The sequence below is a fragment of the Vespa crabro genome, chromosome 5, assembly GCF_910589235.1.
Source record: "Vespa crabro chromosome 5, iyVesCrab1.2, whole genome shotgun sequence".
Lineage (NCBI taxonomy): Eukaryota > Metazoa > Arthropoda > Insecta > Hymenoptera > Vespidae > Vespa > Vespa crabro.
The window spans coordinates 5,608,765-5,633,373 of record NC_060959.1 but is presented as its reverse complement, the minus strand read 5'-3'; the positions used below and the strand labels follow the sequence as shown (position 1 = coordinate 5,633,373).

Genomic DNA, 24,609 nt, shown 5'->3' with positions numbered 1-24,609 from the left:
GCTGTGGTATATGTTAAATGTGCAGTGCTATATATGTGCTATGTTTACATGATATAATATTTGGAATCTAACAAGTACCACGAGTTCGGTTTCCATGTTTTGTCTTGGCGATATGGAAAGCTTTACCTGCTTGAAAACTCTACGTTGCCAAGAATTAAAATATCCTTGATAATATATATATATATATATATATATATATATATATATATATATATTGTTATATTCTAAAAAATAGGATAATATATACATATGTTCTAAAAAAAATCATTTTTTATAGTTTTTCATGCTGTCAAGACAAATTGATTGTAAAAAGAAATCTCTTTTTCTCAAACTTGTACATTCGATATGTGTATGTATGTATATGTGTATATATTTATATTATATGCACACACATACACATACACACGTATTATTTCTCTATTTATTTATGCAAACTCCTAGACAGTAAAACCCCGTGCATAATCACACTACGCCCTCTATCTATAATTCTGTCTATCCTTGCCTATACATACTATACTACGTATTCGTATTATTTGTATCTATCTCTTTATCTAGTGTCTACCTATCTATCTATCTATCTATCTATCTATCTATCTATCTATCTATCTATCTATCTATTCTATGTATCTATACCATATGTCTTTTTGTACTTTTCCAACTGCAGTGTTGTGGTGATTGGTGACCTGTACTGTACTTGTGTTTGCAGGCCCGCAGCGCCAGTACAAGTAGCTTTAGAAGCCTGAGCCAGGTACATACTCAAATGACATAATCCACATATAGCTAAAATTTTAGAACTTTTTTTTATATTTAGCTGAAACATAGCTAGACATTTAGATTATAGACACTCTTGCCGTAGAGCAGTAGAGAACACGAGCATAAATAATTATATATACATATATATAATTATATATACATATATATATATTATATACATATACATTATTATATATTAACTACGTTATACTTTATACATACATACATACATATATACATACATACGTACATACATACATACATGCATACATACATGTACTTGATTTAGGAAGTTGAAAATTATAGATTTTCTCCACACGATAACATGTTATATATATATACGCACACACGGTAGGATTGAAAATAAGGAATTGTCATAGAATTTTAGAACGTCGTCGATCACGATCAAAATGACGAGATAGAATCTTTGGATTTTGTTCCAAGAAAGCTGCGATCTCGTAGTAACACGGTCACATATATGGTACATGCATGTTCATGATTTCTATTTGCGTAAATCTACATACATATAGGTATATATAGATATATATACATACATAGATAGAAAGAGGCATGCCATATCCACACATCTTCTATTTTCTATATTAATATTAGTCTACTTGCCCCTTAGTGAACGTACCCCGTAGTATTGCATGATTCTTATTACTTAACGCTTGTTTATATTTCTTATCGTACAATATGTTAGGTTAAATAACCTACTTACACATAACTTTTAATTATTTTCTTAATTATTTTCATTCATCGATCGACAATAATTATAGCTATGAACGTCGAGCTATAAAACGAAGTAAGTATTTCAAGAAAATTGCAAAATGACGAACAACTGATTCGATCGGCGTTAAACGGCAAATTAATGGAAAAGTTAGAAAACGATCTTGAATTTTTTTTCTAACGAACTCTAACAACAACGAACATGTATATAAATGCGCTTGGGACTCATAAAAGGGGAAAGAGAAAAAAAGCGAGAAAGAAAGCAAAAAAGAAAAGAAAAGAAAAGAAAAGAAAAGTTCGTACGTGGTACAAAGTAGTTCGTAGTAATTACGCGGTCTGCACTTTGAAAAAGTTCCCGAGGCGTGGATCTTTCGCGTTACTTATCCTTCCCTTTTTTTCTTTCTTTCTTTCTTTCTTTCTTTCTTTCTTTCTTTCTTTGTTTCTTTTTTTTTTTCAGACACATTTTTCATAAGGTCTCGCGACTAAACCGGGCCATCTTTCATATCACGATGTTCGCTTTTCCACGACTCCCGGCGTGTCTCCTTTGAAACTTTGAAACGCTTCAAAGGTCCCTTTGGCAAAGTTGAGTACTCTTGAGAAAACTGTGACAAAATTCGAAGAAGTCCGTGACCAATCAACGAAATTGACGAAGCTGAACATCTTTATTCCGTCGAACGTAAAATCGACTCGTTAATATTTTATATAATTATTTCCGATCGTTGATCTTTTCTACATTTACTTATCTGTCCCAAATTAAACCAAGTCCAATTAAATTAGGCGGTTTTTGTAATTGACCAGACATAAGGAAAAGAAGAATAGAAAGAGAGAGAGAGAGAGAGAGAGAGAGAGAGAGAGAGAAAGAAGAGAATAGAAAAAAAAAGTAACGCGGTTTAATTTACCTTCAGAAGGAAGTAAATTTCAACGGGTTTCGACAACGAGTTCTGTTGTCAAGGGAGAGCTCATTAACGATAAAGCTAAGATAAAGTTTCCGTTGAGAGTCGTGCAATCGGATCGTCTCTGTACACTCAGGAAAGTCCAGCTTTCGCACCGTAAAGTAGTACTTGAAGTAGTACTTCGCAAATAAAAGGATGGAAGGACGCGCGTCGGAAACGATCGCGTTTGACTCGTTTAAAGTACTCTTCTGACGAGTACGAGTCGTGGAGATACAAAAGCGATATAAGAGAGAATGAGTATCAAAGAGAGAGAGAGAGAGAGAGAGAGAGAGAGAGATGTCTGTGAGTGACTCCTCTCACTCGAAGCTGTCTGATGGACCAAAAGGGTGTGAAGAAAAAAAGGGGCAAGCGAGATCCATTCGTTTCGGAGCTTAGGCCGAAGAACGAGAACACGATCGATGGCCCATTGCTACACCTTAGACCACCCACAGCGGTTCTCAAAATAATCCTTTGCCAATATCTGAAAGATCTCGAGATTATTTCAGGTTCAAGGTTTTTGCCTTAGCGACATAATGTATCTATATCTAACGTTTCAGTGTCTTCTTTCTTCATTCTTTTTTTTTCTTTTTCTTCTTTTTCTTTTTTTTTTTTTTTCTTTCTTTTTTTAACACCCGACAAACGTAATTTAAGTATCAAAGAATATTCTATCTTCAATATACTCTTTCGATAATTATTGAATTATATTGATATAAATTCGGAATAATTTGAGAACCATTGTCTTAGACTATTTTCTATCTCCTTCTAAACTCTACCGTTACAACTACCAACGATCGAGTTCCATTGCTTCAATTATTAACCAAGTATAGCTGTTTCCAGAGCATGCACCACACAGGTGCACTGACACGTTCCAAGGGCGGTCTCTTCGATTGCCGATTACCGGCCTTCTTTACATTCTTCTTCGTGTTTTCTTACTTTAAGAGGGAAAGAAAAAGAAAGAAAAAGAGAGAGAGAAAGAGAGAGAGAGAGAGAGAGAGAGAGAGAGAGAGAGAGAGAGAGAAAGTGGAAGGTATCCATCGATCGTTCGTTTTCGTTAATCGTTAGTAATATCTTAACGATTATTTTATTAAATAATCAATCAAGAAAATATATAAGGATAAAGATATGATATAGATGTATCTATATCTACTTTCTTAGTTCGTTGTACTTACATATATCCTATTAACGAATCAACAAGTATTATGCGAGTATGAGCTAACAATATCTCTCGTGACATAGCCGCTTTTCGTCATTTTAGTATTTATTTATATTGGGGGAAAAAAAAGGAAAAAAAAAAAAAGAAAAAAAGAAAAGAGTACTGGCGTTAACCTAAATACGAGAATAAGAAAGGAGGACGTATCCACTCTTTTGTGAAAAGTTGTTATCGACTAAAAGTATGTACATATTTGTCGCAGAAGTACCATAAAAGGAAAATTTCACGTTTGCAATTCTGAGTAATGCGAGAGATAAAAGTGACGTTGGAATATGACGTGTGGGTTTATCTACGGCGAGAAAACTTGCCGTCGCGTACAACGAAGATATGTGGAACGCTTAGAAATCGGGTCAGAGCCATAATCGTTCTTCTGAACAAAGTGAATATGTTCACGATACACGTAACGTCGTATCCGTTTTCTCTTTTCAACGAAGAAAAAGAAAAAAGGAACAAAACAAAATGATCCAAATAGATGAAGAGCGAGAGAGAGAGAGAGAGAGAGAGCATGCGCGCGCGCGAGAGAGAGAGAAAGAGAGAGAGAGAGAGATAGTTCCATAACGTTAGATCGTTAGACCGCCATCGTTCGTTTCGCATTATCGATTTGGTCTATGAACATGTCTAATGTCGAGTCTGATGCCATTAATTCTCATGTGTCATATGGTCCCTGGTGTCATCGTTGAAGGAAAACGGCGAGAACTTTATCAACGTCGTGGTATACATCGTTGTTAATTATTCTAAACTCAATCAATTTAATTTTGATACGATGTTAAGATAATAAAAGCAAATGTCATTGGATCGTTTAGATATGTTACGAGAAAAAAGAAAGAAATTATTGAGGAGGTGGAGGGAAGAATAACAAACAAAAAACAAACAAAAAAAAAAAGAGAGAAGAAAAGAAAAAAAGAAAAATAAACGCACCTCTTGTTCTTATAAAATTTCTCTCTTGTCTTTTATTCATTCTTATTATTTATTTGCATAAATTCTCTTGCATTTGTGAAAAGAAATAATTAAAAATAAATATCTTTCGATAATATTAAAAAAACATATGATAAATTCGTTCGCTTATAAGTACTTCCGTTTATATATAGAAACCTATTATCATGCATTTTTCAAACGAGAAAACGCATGGAGTCCTCCTTCCTGTTTCTGTCGTTCGAGTGTAGCTTTTCAAGGGCGGGTTGCAGTCGGCCCCAATTATTGATCCTTCAGAAGCGACTACCGGGTCTCCCTCGCAAACACTCGGACAAAACTTGAGTGGGTTATAGGAGGGGTAAGCTGAGAGAGCTTGCCGTTTCTAGGAACTTCCCGGGGGGGTTCTGAATTCTTCTCTCTCTCTCTCTCTCTCTTTCTTTCTTTCTCTCTCTCTTTCTTATTCGTATATAGAAAGAGAAAAGTAGCTCGTTCTGTAAGCTAGACGAGTTCGAGCATCGAGAAACAAAAAGTTTTAGGTAAAAATAGCTGAAAGATGCGTTCTTTCTTTTCTTTCTTTTTTTTTTTTTTGATGTGATCGTTGAAAAGAAAAGGAAAAAGAATGAGGGGAAAAAAGGGAGAGAAAAAGAGAGGAAAAGAGAGAGCCACATTATCGTTTCGATGACACACTAAATTTGCCAAACATAACTTTGATAGGCTCGTTTCACGTTTATGAATCTTAGCATCGTGTTAAGATCTTCAGCATTATATCTGAGGGTCGGTCGAGAAGATATTTAATCGTTTGCGGAGCCCATGGTACAGCCTATTTCTCTTCCTTCTCTAGCTATTCTCTAACGCGGAAACAAATTGCTCCGGTGCTGAGTCTCGCCCGAAATTGCTTCACCCTATTACGTAAGCAATCGTATGCTCTCCTTTTATCTTCGTTTCTGTGTTCGTAGTTAGATATCGGAAATGTTTAGGGCACCGTGTTATTGCTAGCGATACTTTAACGTTCCTAAGCTTTAAGAAAGAAAAAGGAATTAGGAAGGTTTCTCCTTAAACTTTATCGATCTTCGTTAACATTTTTCTCATTTTTTATTCCTTTTTCTTTTCTCTTTTTTCTTTTTTTTTTCTTCTCTTTTCTTCCGCATTAATCTACACATTGCAAAATGTAATAAATAAAATGGTTAAATAAAAGGTACATAAATTTGACAAAATTAAATTCATTTCTCTCGTTCAAATTTAATATGTTCGTATTAACGTAACGAAATGGACCGAGATAATTGTATCAAATCAATCACAATAACGATCTAAGTTTCATTTAGGTACGTAGTTGATAACATTCCTTGACGTATACGAATTGGTTTACGTCCATTTAAGTATGAACTACGAACTTTAATATTCTACTCGGCAAAAATCGAAGTCTGAAATCGAAACTCTCTGGTATGACTCAATCGATCGAAACTTTCAAAACGATATTCAGAGTGGAAACTGCTGATCCATATTTCACTGGTCACATCTCATGACCAAATTTCATTCTCATAACGTCAGCAATTGATTATTAAGTAGATAATAACAAATCGAGAAATTTGAAAAAGTAAGTAGTTTTCTTTTTTTTCTCTTTTTTCCTTTTCATTTATCTTTTTTTAACGACGAGAAAGAGAGAGAGAAAGAGAGAGAGAAAGAGAGAGAGAAAGAGAGAGAGAGAGAACGAGAGAGTGTTCTAAATTGATAAAAAGGAATGAAAGCTAGCGAGTATAGCTACCGATTCATTAGGCATGTGGGAGAGAATAATGTTCACTATCGGTATGCTCCATAACTTACAATGATGGCACGTTGCTCCGTTACAACTTGGTTTATCATCGACATTGATTAACATAGTGCCATTAATCTGTAGCAAATGGAGATTAAATGGCCGTTTTATGTGCGAATGTAGAACCAGTCGATTGATAAGACAAGAGATCCTTTTATAGAAAGTATTTAGAGCATAAGTCTATATAGCTAATATTTTCACTTTGAAACCTTATATATTTTTTTTATCGTTGGTCATTCATTATACGTTAGAAATATTGTTATTGTAATGAAGGATCTAACACAAATTAGAAAGAAATGGAGGGAGAGAGGAAGAGAGAGAAAAAAATAGGAAGAGAGAAATAGACTTTTATATCGATTCGTTCGAATGCTGTTCGCTGTATTGTTTTCTTTTTTTTTCTTTTTCGTAAAATTCTATCGTACATTTTATTGCATCGATGCGAGGATACGTCCTACGCTTAAGCGTGCATACATACACACACACACATACATATATTATTATTTTAATTCAGCTTAAAATTAATTTAACGAGCATCGTATCGTGTAATACGGAAGCACCGAAATGATTACAATAAATAATATTTTCAAGGAAGGCGATATTGATTTGCATTGCGAAGGCACAGCTTTGTTAAATTAATTGGAAAGAAAATATCCTTCGAGAGGGATCCTATCCCTTGGTCTCAGTCACCGGTCATCATTTCCATGAATTCTGTAAAAATCAAATGCAAATAGTGATTGAGTTCATTTAATCTAAAAAAAATTTGTTTTCTAGGTAGATGACTTCTACATACGTCTGATCACTATTCGTCCGTTACTACTACTACTACTTTCGATCTGTCGAGAACCGAGGCTGGTATCATACGATATATTACTACTACACAACGTTCCTATTTACTTCGTTTACGATCGCCATAGGTGCCATAACTCAATAATTTTTCGTTTTATTATATCGAATTGTAATATTCGAATCGATCACGAATATCACTTTATTACTTTTCTTCATAACGCGTTCAATCACCAATGGCCCATTAATTATTTTACCTTTTTTTCGGATTATAAACTGTAAATTATTATGTTCTGCTCCAGATACGTGAAACAACTGAATATAAAGAAGGTCGTCTCTTTGTTACTTTTAAAGTAAGAGTTAATTAAATACTTTTATTACTCTCATTACCATACTTCTAAATGTATACATTTAATTTACACACAAATGCATATTTTATTATGGTAAATTTATAAATATTAACGAAGAAAAATTTTACACTTTTAAGATCGAAAATAAAATTATTTCTAAATCATCGAACGAATAGATGTTCTATATAAAGATAAATTGAAATATATCTCGAAAGTCCAAGGATGTATCTTTTTGAGACATGTAAGGATTTCGCGTGACCCAACTTTAAAAGAAGAATGGAAGGGAAAGTTAAAGAGCGGATAACGTTCGATCGATTTCGGCTCGACCAACCATATTTTCGTTTCTATACCTTTTAACGAGACTTCCGCATTTATTATTTCTCTTATCAGCTTCGTTATATGCGAAAAGAAAAATTAATTTTTTTCCTATCAAGCCAGTACATACATACTTATACACACACACACACACATACACACATACACGATCACACTCCATATCTATATTTTCATTTTCTCATAATATAAAAGAAGTAAATAAATTCAAATAGAGTTATATATCATTTATAAATTTCAATTCTAAATTTCCATAACGATCTGAACTTTAAGAAATAGCTTCTATATGTTGATATTAATATTATCATTATCAAATTTATAATAAGACTCGTTTCAAGCTCATCCATTTGAATACGTGTACTTGATTTATTTAAGAAAAAAAATCATACATAATTTTTTCTTTTAACTTTTGCATGATGATTTGATGTAAGAAAAGTAGACATTATTTATCTTTTTTTTTATGTATACTCGTCATAATTGAAAATTTCATTGTATATGTATTTTTGCAAGTGCAAGTTGTTAACAGTCCAATTTGAAGCGTCTGTTGTAGCTACTTAGAAATTCACACGTATAATATGTAAAACGTGGTAAACGAGGAATATTCGCACAAAGCCAAGCGTGAATAAAGGTCGGAGTGTAGGTAGAAGTTCCTTTCATTCGTGTAAAGCTTTAGGCTAGAGATATTACGCGTAATTAAAATTTTAGCTTTTGCATCTGATATAGGAGAATATACATATATGTGCATATACATACGAGTGGTCTTCTCGTTATTAATGTTAAATTCGTGGAAGCTTTTAATTTCAAAGAAATAAAGTAGTGCTTTGCCTCTTAATCCTCGTACTTCAGTCAAAGTTCATCCTTATTGCTATAATATTATATAAATAAAATAAATTGAGGCGCTTAAAACTCACCGTCAAAATCAACGGTACCGGAACCGTCGGTGTCAATTTCAGCGATCATGCCGTCCATTTGATCAGGCGTTATTTGATCGTCCAAAGCTGCCAAGATTTCACGAAGTGAGCTGGTCGGTATATAACCATTTCCTTCTTTGTCGTATAAACGGAAAGCTTCTTTGAGTTCCTTTTGAAGCGCCTCGTCGTCCTCTTCTTGAAAATGCGTTGCCACTCGGTAAAACGAATCAAAATCCAGTTTACCGCTTCCTAATAAAAAAAAAAAAAAAAAAAAAAAAAAGGAAGAAAAACAACAAAACATAAAATCGACAATTCACACGTTAATTAATATCTGGAATCGATATCGGAAATGTACCAAGTGTATTGTCTTCATATTTTAATATACACGATGATATATATATATATATATATTTATTTATTTATTTATTTTAATTTAACGAATATGTTCGATTTTCTCTCGTCTAACTTAATAAACATAGAGAAAGATAGTACTGTGTTCGGAATGAAATCATTATCGAAGTTCATACGGTAAACTCTACATGTGTAATACATATGAAGCGACGGAGCACGGATAGCAATGGTATTATCTGCATGATAATACTCCCTGTGTACACCTGGAAAGCATAAAGGATGTGGAGTTGCACGAGCATTGTCTCGATTTCGAGGCAATTCAGAGAACCAAATCTAATTTAAGGACCGATTTAGAGGCTCAGCCGTGCTACAATGGCTAAGCACCTGCGAGTCTCGTTCGTAAACGACGTCGAACGCTGATAAAGCCATTCCATTGTTGGTTTGAAACGAAGAAGGAGAGAAAAAAAGAGAAGAAAAGAAAAGAATAAAAAAAGAAAGAAAGGCTATATATAGAAGAAAGGTAGGAACTTTTTGATAGCCATTCGCTACAGTTTAATCCGTTGAATTTATACGTGCGATATTTTTCGACGTTACATCTTCGATTCCAAAATGATCATGATATAATACGAATAACTTTCGATAGACGAAAGTAACAAAGAATTTAATCGGATTCGATGTTTTTAGAATTACATATACTATCTATGCAAAAGAAATCGCGTAATTTACATCCCGTTACTTTATTTGGAATTTTCTTTCTATCTATCTTTCTTTCTTTTTTTCTTTCTTTCTTTCTTTTCTTGTTCTTTTTTTCTTCTTTTTCTCTTCTCTTTCTCTTTTCCTTTTCTTTTTTTTTTTCTTTTTTTGTTATAAGATGAAAAGAATTTTTATCTCTCAAATTTATAATATTTCTTTGTTTTTATACACAAACGTCATTTCTACGGTAAGCTCTTCAAGTGATACGATATTTATCACGAAACTGAATTGGTCAGATCTGTACATTCCATAACTACTTTATTTATTACAAGGAGAGAAAGGGGGATGGGAGAGAGGGAAGGATGTTAATCCCCCTCAAAGCGGTTACTCGAACGTTCCGTTATGATACGATCTTAATTAATATCTTACGGTACGATATAAATTACGTCAAAGTTCGAGCGACTTTTCTAGCTCGTAACGAGTTTCTCGTTCGTTAATAGTTTCGCTTGTTCGATCGCAATGTCCTGCTCTACTTCTTCCTCTTATTTCCTCCTCTTTTGCAAACTCGATGAATGAGTTTTTTTTGACGTATATACGAGAAAAATAACTCGTCGTGTTTTGAAAAGTAAATCAACATTTCGTTATTCAACGTTTCGTTATTACTTTTTTTCTTTTTTTTTTTTTCCGATCGACAGATATCATCGATTTTTGAAATTTCCATAAAAATACCAATGAAAAATGAAACTCACCGTCTTCGTCTTCCTGTTTCAGTAATACTTCGAGTTCATGGTCGTCAAATGTGTGTCCTAATGTATTGAGAATCGTTCTGACCTTTTCCTTTTCGATCCTTCCGGATTTAGTGGAGTCAAACATTGAGAAAGCTCTCCTGAGCACTGCGAAAGTAATAAAAAGAGATTTCACTCGTTGAAAAATAAAAAACAGATATATATATATATATATATATTTTTTAAAAAGAGACGAAAAAACAAATCAAAAATGAGAAACGTCTCGAGATATTACAGTCATTGCTAATTCTATTTTTCACCAAGGAAAACTAAGTTAATTCCAATTATAACGGCAACGTCATTGCTGTTTTCAATTTGTTTATACATACATAGGTTATGCCAGAACGTGCGTATCGAAATAACGTGGCAGAGTCAATCAATGGTTTATTTTTCATTGGCAACCATCTTCGACATGGCTCACTTCCTCCTTTTAAACTTGTCTGTCGGTTTACTGCTCAGCTTTCACGCGAAATCGTATAGTTTAACTCGTGATATTAGTATATCGAATAGATTAAAAAAAAAAAAAAAAATCTAACATCATTCGTCTTGTATTATGGTATAAATAACAAAACAATGGTATTATGTAATAATTGATTTTTGCTTTCTTTTATTTTTTTGTTGTTTTCTTTTTTTTCTTTTCTTTTAACACTGGAACTTTCAGAAAAAAATCACGAAAGAGAATTTCTGAATGTGTATACATATATAATTGTAATATTATAACGAATTTGAATTTTCGCGGGTTTTGATACATATGTATACATATATTTGAAAAAATATTTCGATGAGATATTCAATTACCGTATAGCGGATGTAATATCTCAAAAACAAGTTGCATGTCGCAATAACAAATCTTAATGAAACACTGCTGTCATTGTCAAGTCAGTCGTTCAAAGACACGGCAATTCCGTATCTCGTAACATAAAGCATCTGCAAACCGAGGATCTATATATCTATTTTACGACCTTATTTCGATCAGTAGATACATGATACTTGTTGACGTGAAAACGTTAGATAGATATTGTTTACACGTGTTTATAATTTCTATTTATCCTCCTCTTCAACTATGACTAATAATCCCTTTGCGTTTTCGCAAAAACATTTCGCGATCGTCGTTAATCAAATTGCATTAACTTACCCAATTGACTCTCTCTCTCTCTCTCTCTCTCTCTCTCTCTCTCTCTCTCTCTCTCTTTTCCTCTATCCCTTCTTTCTCTTTCTCTTTATGTTTCGCGTGCATAGTCTCGTGAACTTCGACATTGCTCGTTAATTACATAAGTCGTGAGAAAATAATGTACGAAGTCATTCGATATAACACGCGATTACCACTTACTTTGTACTTGTTCCTCGTCCTGAAACAGATCAAATCAAACGAATGATGAAGAGTTTAAAACGAGCTTGGAAATGATAATGAGACAAATTATGTAATACATAGATTAAGAGGAATTAAAAGTAGTCACGAGAGCGAATCACAAAGGATTGAAAGAATATTTTTCAAAAGTCGTTCGTGTTAATGAGACGAAAGGTTTGTCAGTTTCACTCACGTTTTTCAAAGTTCTTATATACATATATACATACATACATATATATATATATATATATATATATATATATATATATATACATACATACATACATACATACATACATAAATTTTATGATCAAAGGTATGGTACAGTTGTACAATTTGTCTGAACGAATTTACACTATCGATCGTATAGCATTAATGATGTATAATAATACAAAAATAAAAGAAAAAAAAGAGAGGAAGAAAGAAGAGAAATGAACAAAAACATAAATTCCCTTTTGGCCCGAAGAAAAAGCGATAAGGCTCGTAAGGACGGTAGTGGAATCCGTCGATCGGTCGGAACTTTGCCAAAAAACGAAAATCGTTGCTTTCTTGTTTTTCTTATTTTCTCTCTCTCTCTCTCTCTCTCTCTCTCTTTCTCTCTCTCTGTTTCAATCCATATAAGCACAACAACGCACAAAAAATCACCATCGAACGAACCATTTTATTTAGTTTTTTCCTTCCCCTTCTTCTTTTTCTTCTTCTTCTTTTTCTTGTTCTCCCTTTTCTTCCTTTTTTTTAGTCGTCAGAATCCAAAAAAGGTAAAGTTCGAAACACCTTCTTCCTTTCTTCTTCTTCTTCTTCTTCTTCTTCTTCTTCTTCTTCTTCCTCTTGTTCTTCTTCTTATTCTTCTTCTTCTACTCCTCGCCACTTCTCGCCGTTCGTTCCGACACTAAACGTCCAAGCTGTGCCGAATATCTTTTATAAGCTCCGACGTGGAAAGACGAAGCTGAGAAATCTACTCCCCCATCCCTCCACGGGCCGAACGAAAAGCGGTTCTCTTCAAGTCGTGCCTCTTCTTCGGTTCTCGTGACGCCAATCTTCTCCTCAGCTATAATGCTATAGTTCACCCTGAAAATGTTCAACCAATCGGAAGAGGTCATGAATTCAGCGTTACTCTCTCTTCCTTCCTCTCTCCCTCTCTCACTTCCCCCTTCTCTCTTTCTTTCTCTCTCTCTCTCTCTCTCTCTCTCTCTCTCTCTCTCTCTGAACACTCATTCGTTTTACTCTTTTTAAAAAGAAGAAAAAAAGAAGAAGAAACCTTCAATAAGTTCCTACCATGCACTCTTAAAGGGATATTTCTTTCGAATTGCTAATTTTTCTTCTACTTTACTCCCAAAGTTAGTTTTTTGGAATGATCTTGGAAATTCTGCCGAAGTAGTGAATATATCTACTTTGCTCTTAGTTCTTCCTTTCGTTTTTTTTTTCTTCTTTTTTTTTTCGTGAACTGAACTCTTGAGGACCAGCAGAGAATAAAAATGCGTTACGAAACGATGGAAATATTTCATGTTAAAGAGCTAGCTCTTGGATGTCGGTCGTGATTGTGCAAAGGATAAAAGAGAGAGACAGAGACAGAGAGAAAGAGAGAGAGAGAGAGAGAGAGGAGGGTGGGAGAAAACATGAGGAGGAAAGAAGTGGGGACTCATGCTATTTCAAAACATTCCAGGCTATGATACTGCTGCTTTCCATTGGTCTACCACGTCGCTCGATGAAACGTATCGACGATTCTTTTTTATCGGTTACCAAGAAATTTAATATCCTCAAATTCCTACCAATCTTTCGGAAATTAGTTCCCGTTGAAATAATCGAGAGTTCACTCGTCTTTTCTTACACCCTTATTACTTATGTACATATCTAACGAACGTTACACAGTTTTTTCTTCTTTCTCTACCCCCCTCCCCGACCCCCGCCCACTCTTCCCTCCCCCCCTAGTTGACCCGATCCCTCACGTTCTTACGTTTAATCGCTATAATAAACTTAGATACGATTGATATATGATCGCATAGATTAAGATTGATATCCGAAAAAAACGTTGTTAACGAATTTTATATGGAAATTAAATTATCCGTTGTGTATACGTGCCAAGAAATGTACCTTTTATTTGCGAGAAAAAAGAAACCAAGGATTTCTTCGTTAGGTCGAATATTTCTTCAATGATTTGGCAACGTGTTAAATAAATCATATCAATGATTCATTATTTATATCTAACAATCGATCGATGATTCCGTCGATTCGTTTAAAACGACTGAAGAAAAATTGGAATTAAATTGGACGAATGATTAAAATAAAATAAATAAAATAGAAATAAAGAAATTGTCTAAAACTACGAGCGTGTCTCGAGTCGACTATTAAACTCTAATTAAATAACTCGTTACGAATAAATCGTAACATTGAAACTTTCCTCGAAGCTGCCCCTCGAGTTTTCCCGTGTTCAGTTAATGAGATGTATATTCCAGGTAGTGCACGTTAGCAAGATTGTAGGTACGAGAGAGAACAAGGTCGGTAAATTAGTAAAGCTCACGACGTCGTATTTCTTTTCTCCCTAACTCGATACGATCGTATCAAGAGCCGTGAAAACTAACGGCTGTACCCATTTTACATCGGTAACTTGTAATTAAACGTCATTTACTACAGTCGCACGAACCGATCTATTATTTCGCGAATTAACTTTTACATTGCCTATAGAGAAAAAAGAAAAAAAGAAAAGAAAAGAAAAAAAAAAAAAGAAAAAAAGAAAGAAAGAAAAGAAAAATCAACGAACAACGAACAAATGATAGAGAACAAAAAAATTCTATATTCATTTATTTACAATTGTTACATTTATTTAGAATTAATCAAAATTTAATACACTAACTTCATTCAGATCTAAATACGAATGATCAAAATTGATCATTCTCATTTCTTTTCTATCATACTTTATGGAATCATGGTATATCCACGAGTTAGAAAATATATTTAACGAAAGTATTGTAATTAAAATGTTCGTACGTTGTTATTATTTCACTGTATAAATTAAAACGCGAATCAAATCGGGATTCTTGTTAATCAGGATTTATACAAAAAAGGAAACATTTCTTTTCCTCTTGGGGTACGCAACGTATGACGGTGCCTTACCCAAGAACGTGGCAGACGGTAAGAGCTATAATTATCTCTACGGATCTACCCACGCGAGACATACCATTTCTCTCTCTCACTCTCTCTCTTTCTCTCTCTCTTTCTCTCTCTCTCTCTCTCTCTCTCTCTATTTCTCTTTCTCTCTCTTTCTCTCTCTCTATTTTTTTCGTTTTATTTCTCTGTCTTTCTCGCTCTTTCTTGAATTATTATTTGAACAAACCTTGGATATTTTTCAACTCTGCTATATTTAGCAGGAATTCTTGGTCTTAAATCGTTATCGATAAAAATTAGACGACAGAACTTATAACAACTATTCTTTTCTTCATTCATTCCTTTCATCGTTCAAACTCATTCGATCGAAATACAATCTTTAGGTTTATAAATTCTTTTTCCACTTATCGTTATATTTTGAAGTAAAAAAAAAAAAAAAAAAAAAAAAAAAATAAAAAAAAAAAAAAATCAATTTCGAGATAAAGTTATGCCTTTACACGTTTCCAGCTCTCATTCCAAGCACATCGTGCCATCCTCGGATTTATGACTCTTCGCCGAATCGATGGAGTTAGTTTCAACAAACTATACTCTCTCTCTCTCTCTCTCTCCGCATTTGCGTTCTCGTCGGATATTCAAACCGCCGAATCTGCATGGTTTTCGGATATTCGTATCTACTACGAACCGAGTTGGGAGTCGTTTTCGATGTAAATGGAGGAAGTAATTCCCAGGCCCTTCATCGTTCAACCTTGCTTTTGAGATAATAACGATGGAGAGAACAATTTTGCAGAATCATCTCTATTTCCATGTTTCCTTTCTTCTTCTTCTTCTTCTTCTTCTTCTTCTTCTTCTTCTTCTTCCTATTTGTATAATCTGATCGTTTGGACCTAACGGTATCACAGTTTCATAATTGAAATTGCATCGTATTCTATTTGCCAACCGGTTTGTAATTATTTTCTTTAAAATCGATACGTCTCTCTTTTTATATCTTCTTTTATTTCTCTACCCTTTCGATATTTTCATTCGAATCCTTAGTCTCGAAGCGTAGTCACGAAATTAAAAGGGAAATGAAAAGAAAGAAACTTTAGCTGGATAATAGAACGAGACCGGATAATAATAAAAAAAAAAAAAAAAAAACGTTGCTAGAAAATAGGTAGAAATAAATAGGGATACAGATCAGAGAGAGTAAACCACAAATGATTCCGTGGCATCATTAGCTTGTATACCGCGAAACAATAGCGAGTCCCAGGGCAAACTAACGAAACATAACAGTTGTCGTTCCTTCAACATTCGGCCTTTCCGGTTCGCCTAATTAATCTCTTTCTTTTCTCTTTTTCTCTTTTTCTCCTCCCTCCTCCATCTTTCTCCAAAACCGCAAACGTTTGCTACCCTAACATTTTCATTTCGCTAAAGCAAAAGAATCCTTGTTTTTAACCATTCGCGTGATTTCGAGAATGCCACTTGGAAAATCTTGATGAATATATATATATATATATATATATATATATATATATGTGTGTGTGCGTGTGTGTGTGTGTGTGTGTGTATATTATATAATACATAAAGGTAGGTAAGCATATAGGTTCCTGTCTTTCGTGAATTTATGCTTCGCGAATTCTTATCCGGTTGAAGAGAACATTTTTGCCGGTGTACATGCTCGCGTTTTCATTGAAAATATGAACAGAAAAAAAGAAAAAGAAAAAAGAAAGGAAACCGCCGAGAAGCTTTTTCACGTTTCTGTTGGTGCAATAATACAAAAGAATAAGAAAGACTATGCTTTACGTGCGACGAGAACGACGAGGTCAAGGAAATGCATTTCACTGTTCAATTTGATTCTTCCGTTTGTACTTTTTTTCTTTTCATTTATTTTTTTTTTCTCTTTTTTTTTTATTTCCATCTTTATTTTTATTATTATTTTTTTTTTTTTATTCTTTTTTCTCTTATATACGTATATAAACGCCTAAGTACTTTTCATTTCGTTGATGCATTTTTCGCTCGTAAACACGATCGTTCAACATATTTCTACAACGTTAAACCTTCTATAGTTTCTCTTCCCTATAAATGGTTACACGCTTAATATCGATTCTCTTGCTTTCCACTAAATCGAATTTATAAGTGACACATGCAAAGAGTACATAGAAAAAGATTGCATAACGGTCAGGTATTATTTTAATCATTTATACAGACAAAAAAAGGTAAAAAATAAAAGAAAAATAAAAAATATAAAAAGAAAGAACATATTTGGATTTGATGGTAAAGTAAAAGTAAAACTTGAATCTGCAATGAATTTTTTATTTCTATCGTGGTAATATTCCCGAAAGCTCGTTCGCAACGAATATTCCGAATTCTTCTTTTACCCGATACAAAAAAAAAAAAAAAAGAAAAGAAATAAAAATAAAAAAGAAAAAAACCAATACAATCCGGATAATTTCAATCTGCTAGGCGCATCGATACATCCATTCTACAATAAAAATGGTATAGGAAATCCATCCATTCGAAGGCGAATCTATCTAGATTTTCTTCGATAGCACGATGATGAGTTTATTGAAAATATCGAACGTCCTTTGTTCTAGTTATAATCGAGTCGATTTTACGAAAGACCACGAAACTTACATATATACGTGAATTTTATAACGGAGGAAAAAGAAGAATGTATTAAATCGTCAAGAAGAGATCGTTAGAATTCTAACGTATCGCGATAATGCGATATATTCGATAACGCCTTTGACAAATCCTTTTTGCGTAGTCCAATCTCTTTTCGCTGATTCAAAGAGATATATCCCGTCCTTGTGTCCCAAACCGTTTTCACGTTGATTTATTTATAAAACGAAGTTTACTGCGAGTCGCGGGCGTTCATTTGAAAATACTATCGTCGAATTCGATTCTCCGAGAAAGGTATTTATCGCGAGATATCGATAAAAAAAAAAAAAATAAAAAAACAGAAAAATAAAGAAAGAAGAAAGATTAACAAAAAAAAAAAGAAAAAGAAAACGATTCGTAGCTTTCCTGATTTTCTGATATGAAAGAGATTTCTGATCAACGATGACCCACTTTTTACATCTTCCTAAGTTCCATCGACCGTCGGAAATAAGATTACTTTTGGATTTTTTCCCTTTTACATCGACTGTTTCCTTTCTCCAGATTTTCGTCCAACTCAGGTCTACAATTTCCATAGAAAACTTGTTTGATAAGAATCGAACGTTTAACAGATCGGAAAAATCAAGATAGCCTACTATTTGGGAAGCATATTATTTCAAATTCAATGAATAAAATCGTAATGTGTCCGTAAAACGATTTTTTCGCACGGTTCGTTGTTCTAACGTAGAAACGATAAAACTGTTAAGAGATAAATGTTTACACGCGATATTATATTGTTTAGATTTCTGTTTCCGGGTAGATCTCGTTTCGGGCCGACTCGATGATACCGACTCGTAAAGATGATTCATTCGAGAATAATAAGATTGCCGAAACACTGCGGGCGCATATTTTGGGGGAGTTTTACGAGCAACGTTACGATCATAAAGCAACACGAATTCTTAAGTGTAGTGCGGAGAAGAAAACTCCATCCAATTTCTCGTAGCTTATTCTTACGAGAGACAATAAAATAACGTTGGCAAATGAGGATTATTATTTCAAGCGGACAATATGGCCGCCCACGGTGATACCGTGCCGACGTTTCATTTTTTTTTCTTTTTTTTTTTTTTCGAAAAGTGTCCGTCAAGAGAACGAGAATTACGAGCCGATAATTTAAACTCGTAGCTATCGTTCCAGCTTGAAAATTTTTCCCGCGTTTTTCTTTCTACCGTTTCGACTGTCCTTGCTGATTCTTGCGGAATAAAATTTCATTTCTGGCGCTGTGACTTCACGCACGCTTACACGCGAGCAACGAATATAATCGAGTTATAAGTCTCTCATTTTCTTTTGGAAACATTTCACAAATGGCTTAGCGTGTTTCAAATGGGAAAGGGATGGGGAGCGAAAAGAGATTTTTATTCAATCTTAACGGTATATCTTGTTTTTCTATTTCTTTTTTTCTTTTTTTTTTCTTTTCTCTTTTTTTTCTCATCGTGCACGCTCGACTACGCTCGATTATGTTCGAGGGAATTCGAAGAAAAAGCTATGATACGGGTTCGACCTGTCTGATCCGTTATCATTGTTCAAGTAGATCGTATCTTCATGACACCTAACCAGTAATATTTGTTTTGTTTCCATCAGGCACGCAACAAACCAGCCGATGGAGTTGGCCACGTGAATCAAAAAGGTGCGACGGGTCAAAAGGCACCGTTAGCGGCTGGACAAAAGGGGGCTCCTGGTGCCAAGGTCGCGACAAAGCCAGCGCAGAAGCCAACAGCTCAAAAAGGGCAGGTCAAAGTTACCCCTAAGGCTGCCTCTGTTAAAACAGGAAAGAACAAAAAGAAAGGCCAGAGGCAACAGTACGATCTCATCGTCACCATAAATTTGGTAAGTTCGTTAAAGATGAATAAATTTCGAAGAGAGAAAGAGAGAGAGAGAGAGAAAGAGAGAGAGAGAGAGAGAGAGAGAGAATTTATAAAAGCATATAATCTCAGTCCCATCGTGCTATATTAATTGCGCGGCTTTAATATTCTTGTAATTTGCATATCAAACTCTTGAACCTCCATCAAAGTAACAGAATGAATAGTTATGATGATAGTTACAACATATTTCGATAGTTTCGATTATTGAAATTGAATATAACATTAGAAGGATAAAAAATAAAGGAAAAAGTACAGAGTGATAATTGTTCATTAAAATCAGATTCACGTAGTTACATATGCATATATATATATATATATATATATATATATATATATATATATATATATATATATGTATATATGTATATATTTATCTATATATGTATGTATGTATGTATATATGTATGTATTTGATATATGAAAAAGTATACGTCTGACCATAAATTTATTTATCTACTGAACGATCAATGTTTAATCGCCGATAAACGTTTTGCTCGTAAAATTTTCGATAGGTATGTTATATGCTCTATTCGTCAATACGAATTTGAAATTATTCTTTCTTCTGATTTTTCTGTTAGCTCGAAATATAATTAATATTTCAAGATCTACATTTTAAAAAACAGCGATTAACGTATAAGCACTTTTTCTTCGACAACGAGTAAATTTAATGTATTTATTAATAGAAAAAAATAATTCCTTCTTACGACTGTTTCAAAAATGACATTTTAGTTTACTTTTCTCTCTTTTCTTTTTCTTTTTTTTCTATTTTATTTTTTTTTTTTTGTTGTTTATAACAATTAATTTTATAATGAATTTCTAATTATTCAAATTAATGAAAGAAAATATTAAATCATAAGATCATTATTTAATTCAATGTAACGATCATATTTGAAATAGATCTTTAATATTTGTATGTTTCGAGCGTTTTAACTTTTAAAAGTTTGTCAAATTACTGAGATACGCTTTGTATCGCATTAATTTCTGAAAATGAGGCAAGCGTATCTAATATGATTCAGTAAGCAGAAAGAAAGCTAACGTCGAAATGAAAGCCGACAGATGGTACTACCGGATTAATGTGGAAAACATTTAGAACGTACATACGTGAAATTTATCGATCCCTTTGCTTAGCAAGGGAGAATGCAATTAAAATTTTTTACAAGCCGAACTTCGTTAATTGATGCACCGTAACAACTGTGCCAGTGGTAGTTACATACTAGTTTCGTTCCGTACGTTGCTCTAACGAAAAAAAAAAAAAGAAAAAAAAGCGTATGGAGATAAAGTCGAACCTACGAAAATTCCCTATCGATTAATGTACATACATACATACATACATATATATATATATATATATATAGAAGGAGTATACAATATTTCTGATCATCTATTTACAGTCAAATGAGTACAATGCGATTTTCATTGTTCAGACTCTGTAATATTATTTCGTGCTTTAGTAAACAAATGAGGAATTTAAATGCGGAAATGTTAATTGGATTGAACCATGGTAGGTAATAAAATGGTTCACAAGAATCTCAGATTTCTACGTCGTGTCATTCCAAAAATAGTTCCAGACAGCTTCCTTCTCCTCCTCCTCTTCTTCTTCTCCTTCTTCTTCTTCTTCTTCTACTACTACTATTACTACTACTACTACTACTACTACTACTACTACTACTACTTCTATTTCGTCTTCTTACAAACATCTTGTTACAAACGAAGTGAAAGTTTCGATTTAAAATCAAAGTCTTTTTTAGAAGATGCTTTACCGAAATAGAATAGCAATCGATAATGTAAAATTAGATCGAAACAATGTCAAATATATATATATATATATATATAATATTTATATCCAATCTTCTGAATAGACATCTATCAATAAAAAAAAAAAACAATGTATGTATTATTTATAAATATATTACAAAATATCAGTGATAGAAAATGAATGTATGGATTAAAATTTTCATTTGTCACTCGACCGAACTGTTACTTAAGACGTGCATTTATTTCACGTCTATTTACTTTACGTGTTAGATTGCAAGAATAGAACAAAGAACGCATTGGTATGAATGAAACGTGCTGCCAGTAGTAAAGATCAATGTTGAAACGAAAGCAAGTGTAAATGACAAATTGATGAGAAATATTCTGTTCCTTCTTGTTAATAATCGTATACACGAGTCATTCGACGTTTGGCAATGAGCGTAGCGTTACAACCGGCACAACGAAACGCTATTATAAGGAGAGAGAAGACACCGCCTGCCATTTTCTTGTTGCCAGCCGATCGTGGAGGGGCAATGACAGTTAAAAACAGCCGAAGGTTGACCAAAGACATATTCCGACATCTTTTGTCTTCGAACTAGTTGTTCTTATGTTAAAGTCGAATGCGAATTATACGCGAGTGAAAAGTTACGATATATAAACCGATCTAACTACGACCATTTTGAATAATGAAATCAACGAAGTAAGATGACATCGATAGTTTTCTAAAAAACAAACGTATTAAGGTTTTTCGAGGAAGGATCATTATCTACGAGAGATGCAAATTGAAATGAGAATAAAAAATGAAATTGAAACTTTGAACATCCATTTAATATCGATAATAATAATTTAAGGAAGGATAAAATAAAACGAAAAAAGAAAAAAAGAAGAAAAAAAATAAGAAACGGAACAAAAAAAGAAATAAAATAAAACAAGAGGAGAAACAATAAAGTTTAAAAAAAGATATGGTTAAAGCTAGGTCTCTTTGGCGACTAAACAGTGATCTTAGCTCGAGCATAACGTCGGTAGTCCATAAATATTATTTTGGCTCGGATCTGTATTCGCACGAGCCTTGTCGTGAGTAATGTACGTCGACCTCTTCACTGAGTGAAAGCGAACGGGAAGGGACTTTTCAAAAAACACGACGTTAGCGTAACCTTCGAAATTAATAATAAAAGAACGAAGGTGAGAAACTGGATCCGTAGAAGAAAAATCAAAGTGACTATATAAAATAAGTGTCCAATGTGAACAAGTTGATCGGAGGGACCGATCGTAACTTCGACCCGTAAAGGATGCAGTAAAACGAGTGAATTATCGAGACAAGTGTCGCGGGACTTAGCAAGATATTTATGTGACTAAGAACTCAAAGAGAATCTTCTTTACCGTTAACGAAGAATTATATCCCAAGGAAAATAAGTCTTCCGGAGAAAAAAAAAATGGCCGAAACGGAGAAGAAATATAGTTCGGCGTATGGAAAATTAAGAAGATTGACCAGCACGATCGATTGTCAAACGAGACAAATAAGCGTAAGTCGACTAGTTCGTAAGATATTAATTAAAGAAGAAAGAAAGAAAGAGGAAAAAAAGGAAAGGAAAAGAAGGAAATAGAGAAAGGAAATGAAAGGAAGAAAATCCGTGAACGCTTTTCTCCAAATTACACATTCGCACAAATTTGTTTACCTTTCCTTCCCATCGGTGCAGTCTTTCCGAGACGAATATTTTTCTACCGCTTTTACCATGCTCCCATTTCAAACTTTGCTCGTTCGTTCATTCTTTTTCGTTTCTCTTTTAAAAAAAATCAAAGCTTCACTTTCTCATCATATGTACGTGTTCGTATGCATATATATGCGCGCGTTTATGTATGCATATGCGTGCATTTGCTTTCTATTGACAGAAAAAAATAATCACGATCGAAACAACGCATCGTAATTATGATCTCATTGAAAAGTTTTCTACCATTTACCAAATTCACAAACGTTCTCTCTTTTTTTCTTTCATCTAATATAAATATACCTATCATATGATATATAATCATTGTTCGATTAATGAATTCAGAGAATGTCCGACAGTGACAACAATCGTCTCGGTACGCTTTTCGCAAACTAAATGAAAATTAAAAGATAATTAGGAATAAATTCCAATAATGCATAAATATCAAAAATTTTCATCGTGATGATATCGATGAAAATTTAAAAAACAAAATGTACTTATTTGTTAAATATATTCTACTTACGTAATATAAATAAATTGTTTCTAAAACAAATTACGAAAAATATTCTTCATTAGATGGAGAAGCCTATGCAATATGATATGTTTATATACTTACATTTCCAGAAATATTCGAGGTAAAGACAACGAGAAAGATTTGCCCGAGACGTTTCAAGTTTGATGTTGAAACTCCGTGGAATTTCATAAACGTACATACATAAGTATAAACGAACGGTTATGTACAGTAGTATTCCACGAAGGTACCGATTCCTCTTAGACTTTTCATGAATTTATACGAATCTTTCTTCTTCCCTTTTACCTCTTTCTCTCTTTCTCTCTCTCTCTCTTTCTCTCTCTCTCTCTCTCTATCTATCTATCTTTCCTTCTCTCTTTTCCCTCTTCTATTTCTATCCGAAACTCGCTTGAAAACGACATGACCCAAATCAAAAAGCTCGACCTTGCCAGCCTCTTTTCGAAGGAGAAACTCCGAGGGAAATATCGAAATGTAGAAAAGCGAAGGAGGAAGAGGGAAAGAAAATATCTCGATAGTATTTCGTCCTTTTCCCTTGAAACTTCGAACGTTGAAGAGATATCTGAGTACTAACTCACGTAGGAGAAGAATGACCGAGCTATGCTCCTTTTCCCACAGTACTTACGATCGACACGATGCTCCTCTTTGATTCTCTTCTATCTATTTCCTTCATCCTTATCGTAAAGAAATCCTACTTTCACCACTAAGATTATGAATCGAGAATCAGTTATAGTTACAAATTTTATTAGCTCGAATCCTTCGACAGTAAAATATATCGTTGGATTATTGAGGATCGATGAATTATTTCGTACAAGGATTTTGGACTTATCTCCTGTATCTATGTATTTATGTATGTATATATGAATATATGAATATATGTAAGTATTGTATGTATGTATGTATATACATGTATATGTAAGTACATACAATTGTCAGTGAAAATGAAAGATCGACTCTAAGGACTAAGACTTATCTAATTAGTGTATAGCTCTTACATTGAATTACAAGAGGATATGCTTCTGAAGTATGCTTTAATTATACGAAGACATTGATTGAAAAACAACGTTCTAATCCGATTCGTTATAATTTAATGTGATTGCATCAAAGTATATGTATTTTACCGATTA

General features: G+C 33.6%; 2 protein-coding genes across 9 annotated transcripts in view; one reads left to right on the top strand and one right to left on the bottom strand.

Moving 5' to 3' along the window:
- Nucleotides 1-24,609, top strand: part of LOC124424080 (neo-calmodulin-like) — a 104,658-nt gene that overhangs the window by 63,418 nt on the left and 16,631 nt on the right. For 3 of the 7 annotated variants that reach the window (XM_046962628.1, XM_046962626.1, XM_046962625.1), the window contains 2 exons: nt 707-748; nt 19,215-19,460. In XM_046962628.1, coding sequence (XP_046818584.1) covers nt 707-748; nt 19,215-19,460 — 288 coding nt within the window. Of the gene's footprint in view, nt 1-706; nt 749-19,214; nt 19,461-21,647; nt 22,771-24,609 lie in introns of those variants that run through there. The other 4 variants (XM_046962630.1, XM_046962629.1, XM_046962627.1 and 1 more) reach the window with 2 other exon arrangements.
- LOC124424082 (troponin C-like) lies at nt 6,693-12,897 on the bottom strand. 2 transcript variants are annotated; one of them, XM_046962633.1, is made up of 6 exons: nt 12,558-12,897; nt 11,883-11,901; nt 10,882-11,011; nt 10,517-10,660; nt 8,724-8,972; nt 6,693-7,054 (listed from the first exon to the last, which is right to left on the bottom strand). In XM_046962633.1, exons 4-6 carry the CDS (start codon nt 10,638-10,640, stop codon nt 7,026-7,028), a joined length of 402 nt encoding a protein of 133 aa, XP_046818589.1. In that variant the 5' UTR covers nt 10,641-10,660; nt 10,882-11,011; nt 11,883-11,901; nt 12,558-12,897; the 3' UTR covers nt 6,693-7,025. The 2 variants fall into 2 exon arrangements, with proteins under 2 accessions (XP_046818589.1, XP_046818588.1); XM_046962632.1 differs by lacking the exon at nt 10,882-11,011 and having other exon boundaries at nt 12,558-12,884.

Coding starts and splice junctions, on each gene's coding strand:
- LOC124424082 (XM_046962632.1), bottom strand. Junction 8,973..10,516: donor GAAACAGGAAGACGAAGACG/GTGAGTTTCATT, acceptor TTTTTTTATTAG/GAAGCGGTAAACTGGATTTT. Junction 7,055..8,723: donor CGGTACCGTTGATTTTGACG/GTGAGTTTTAAG, acceptor TGATTTTTACAG/AATTCATGGAAATGATGACC.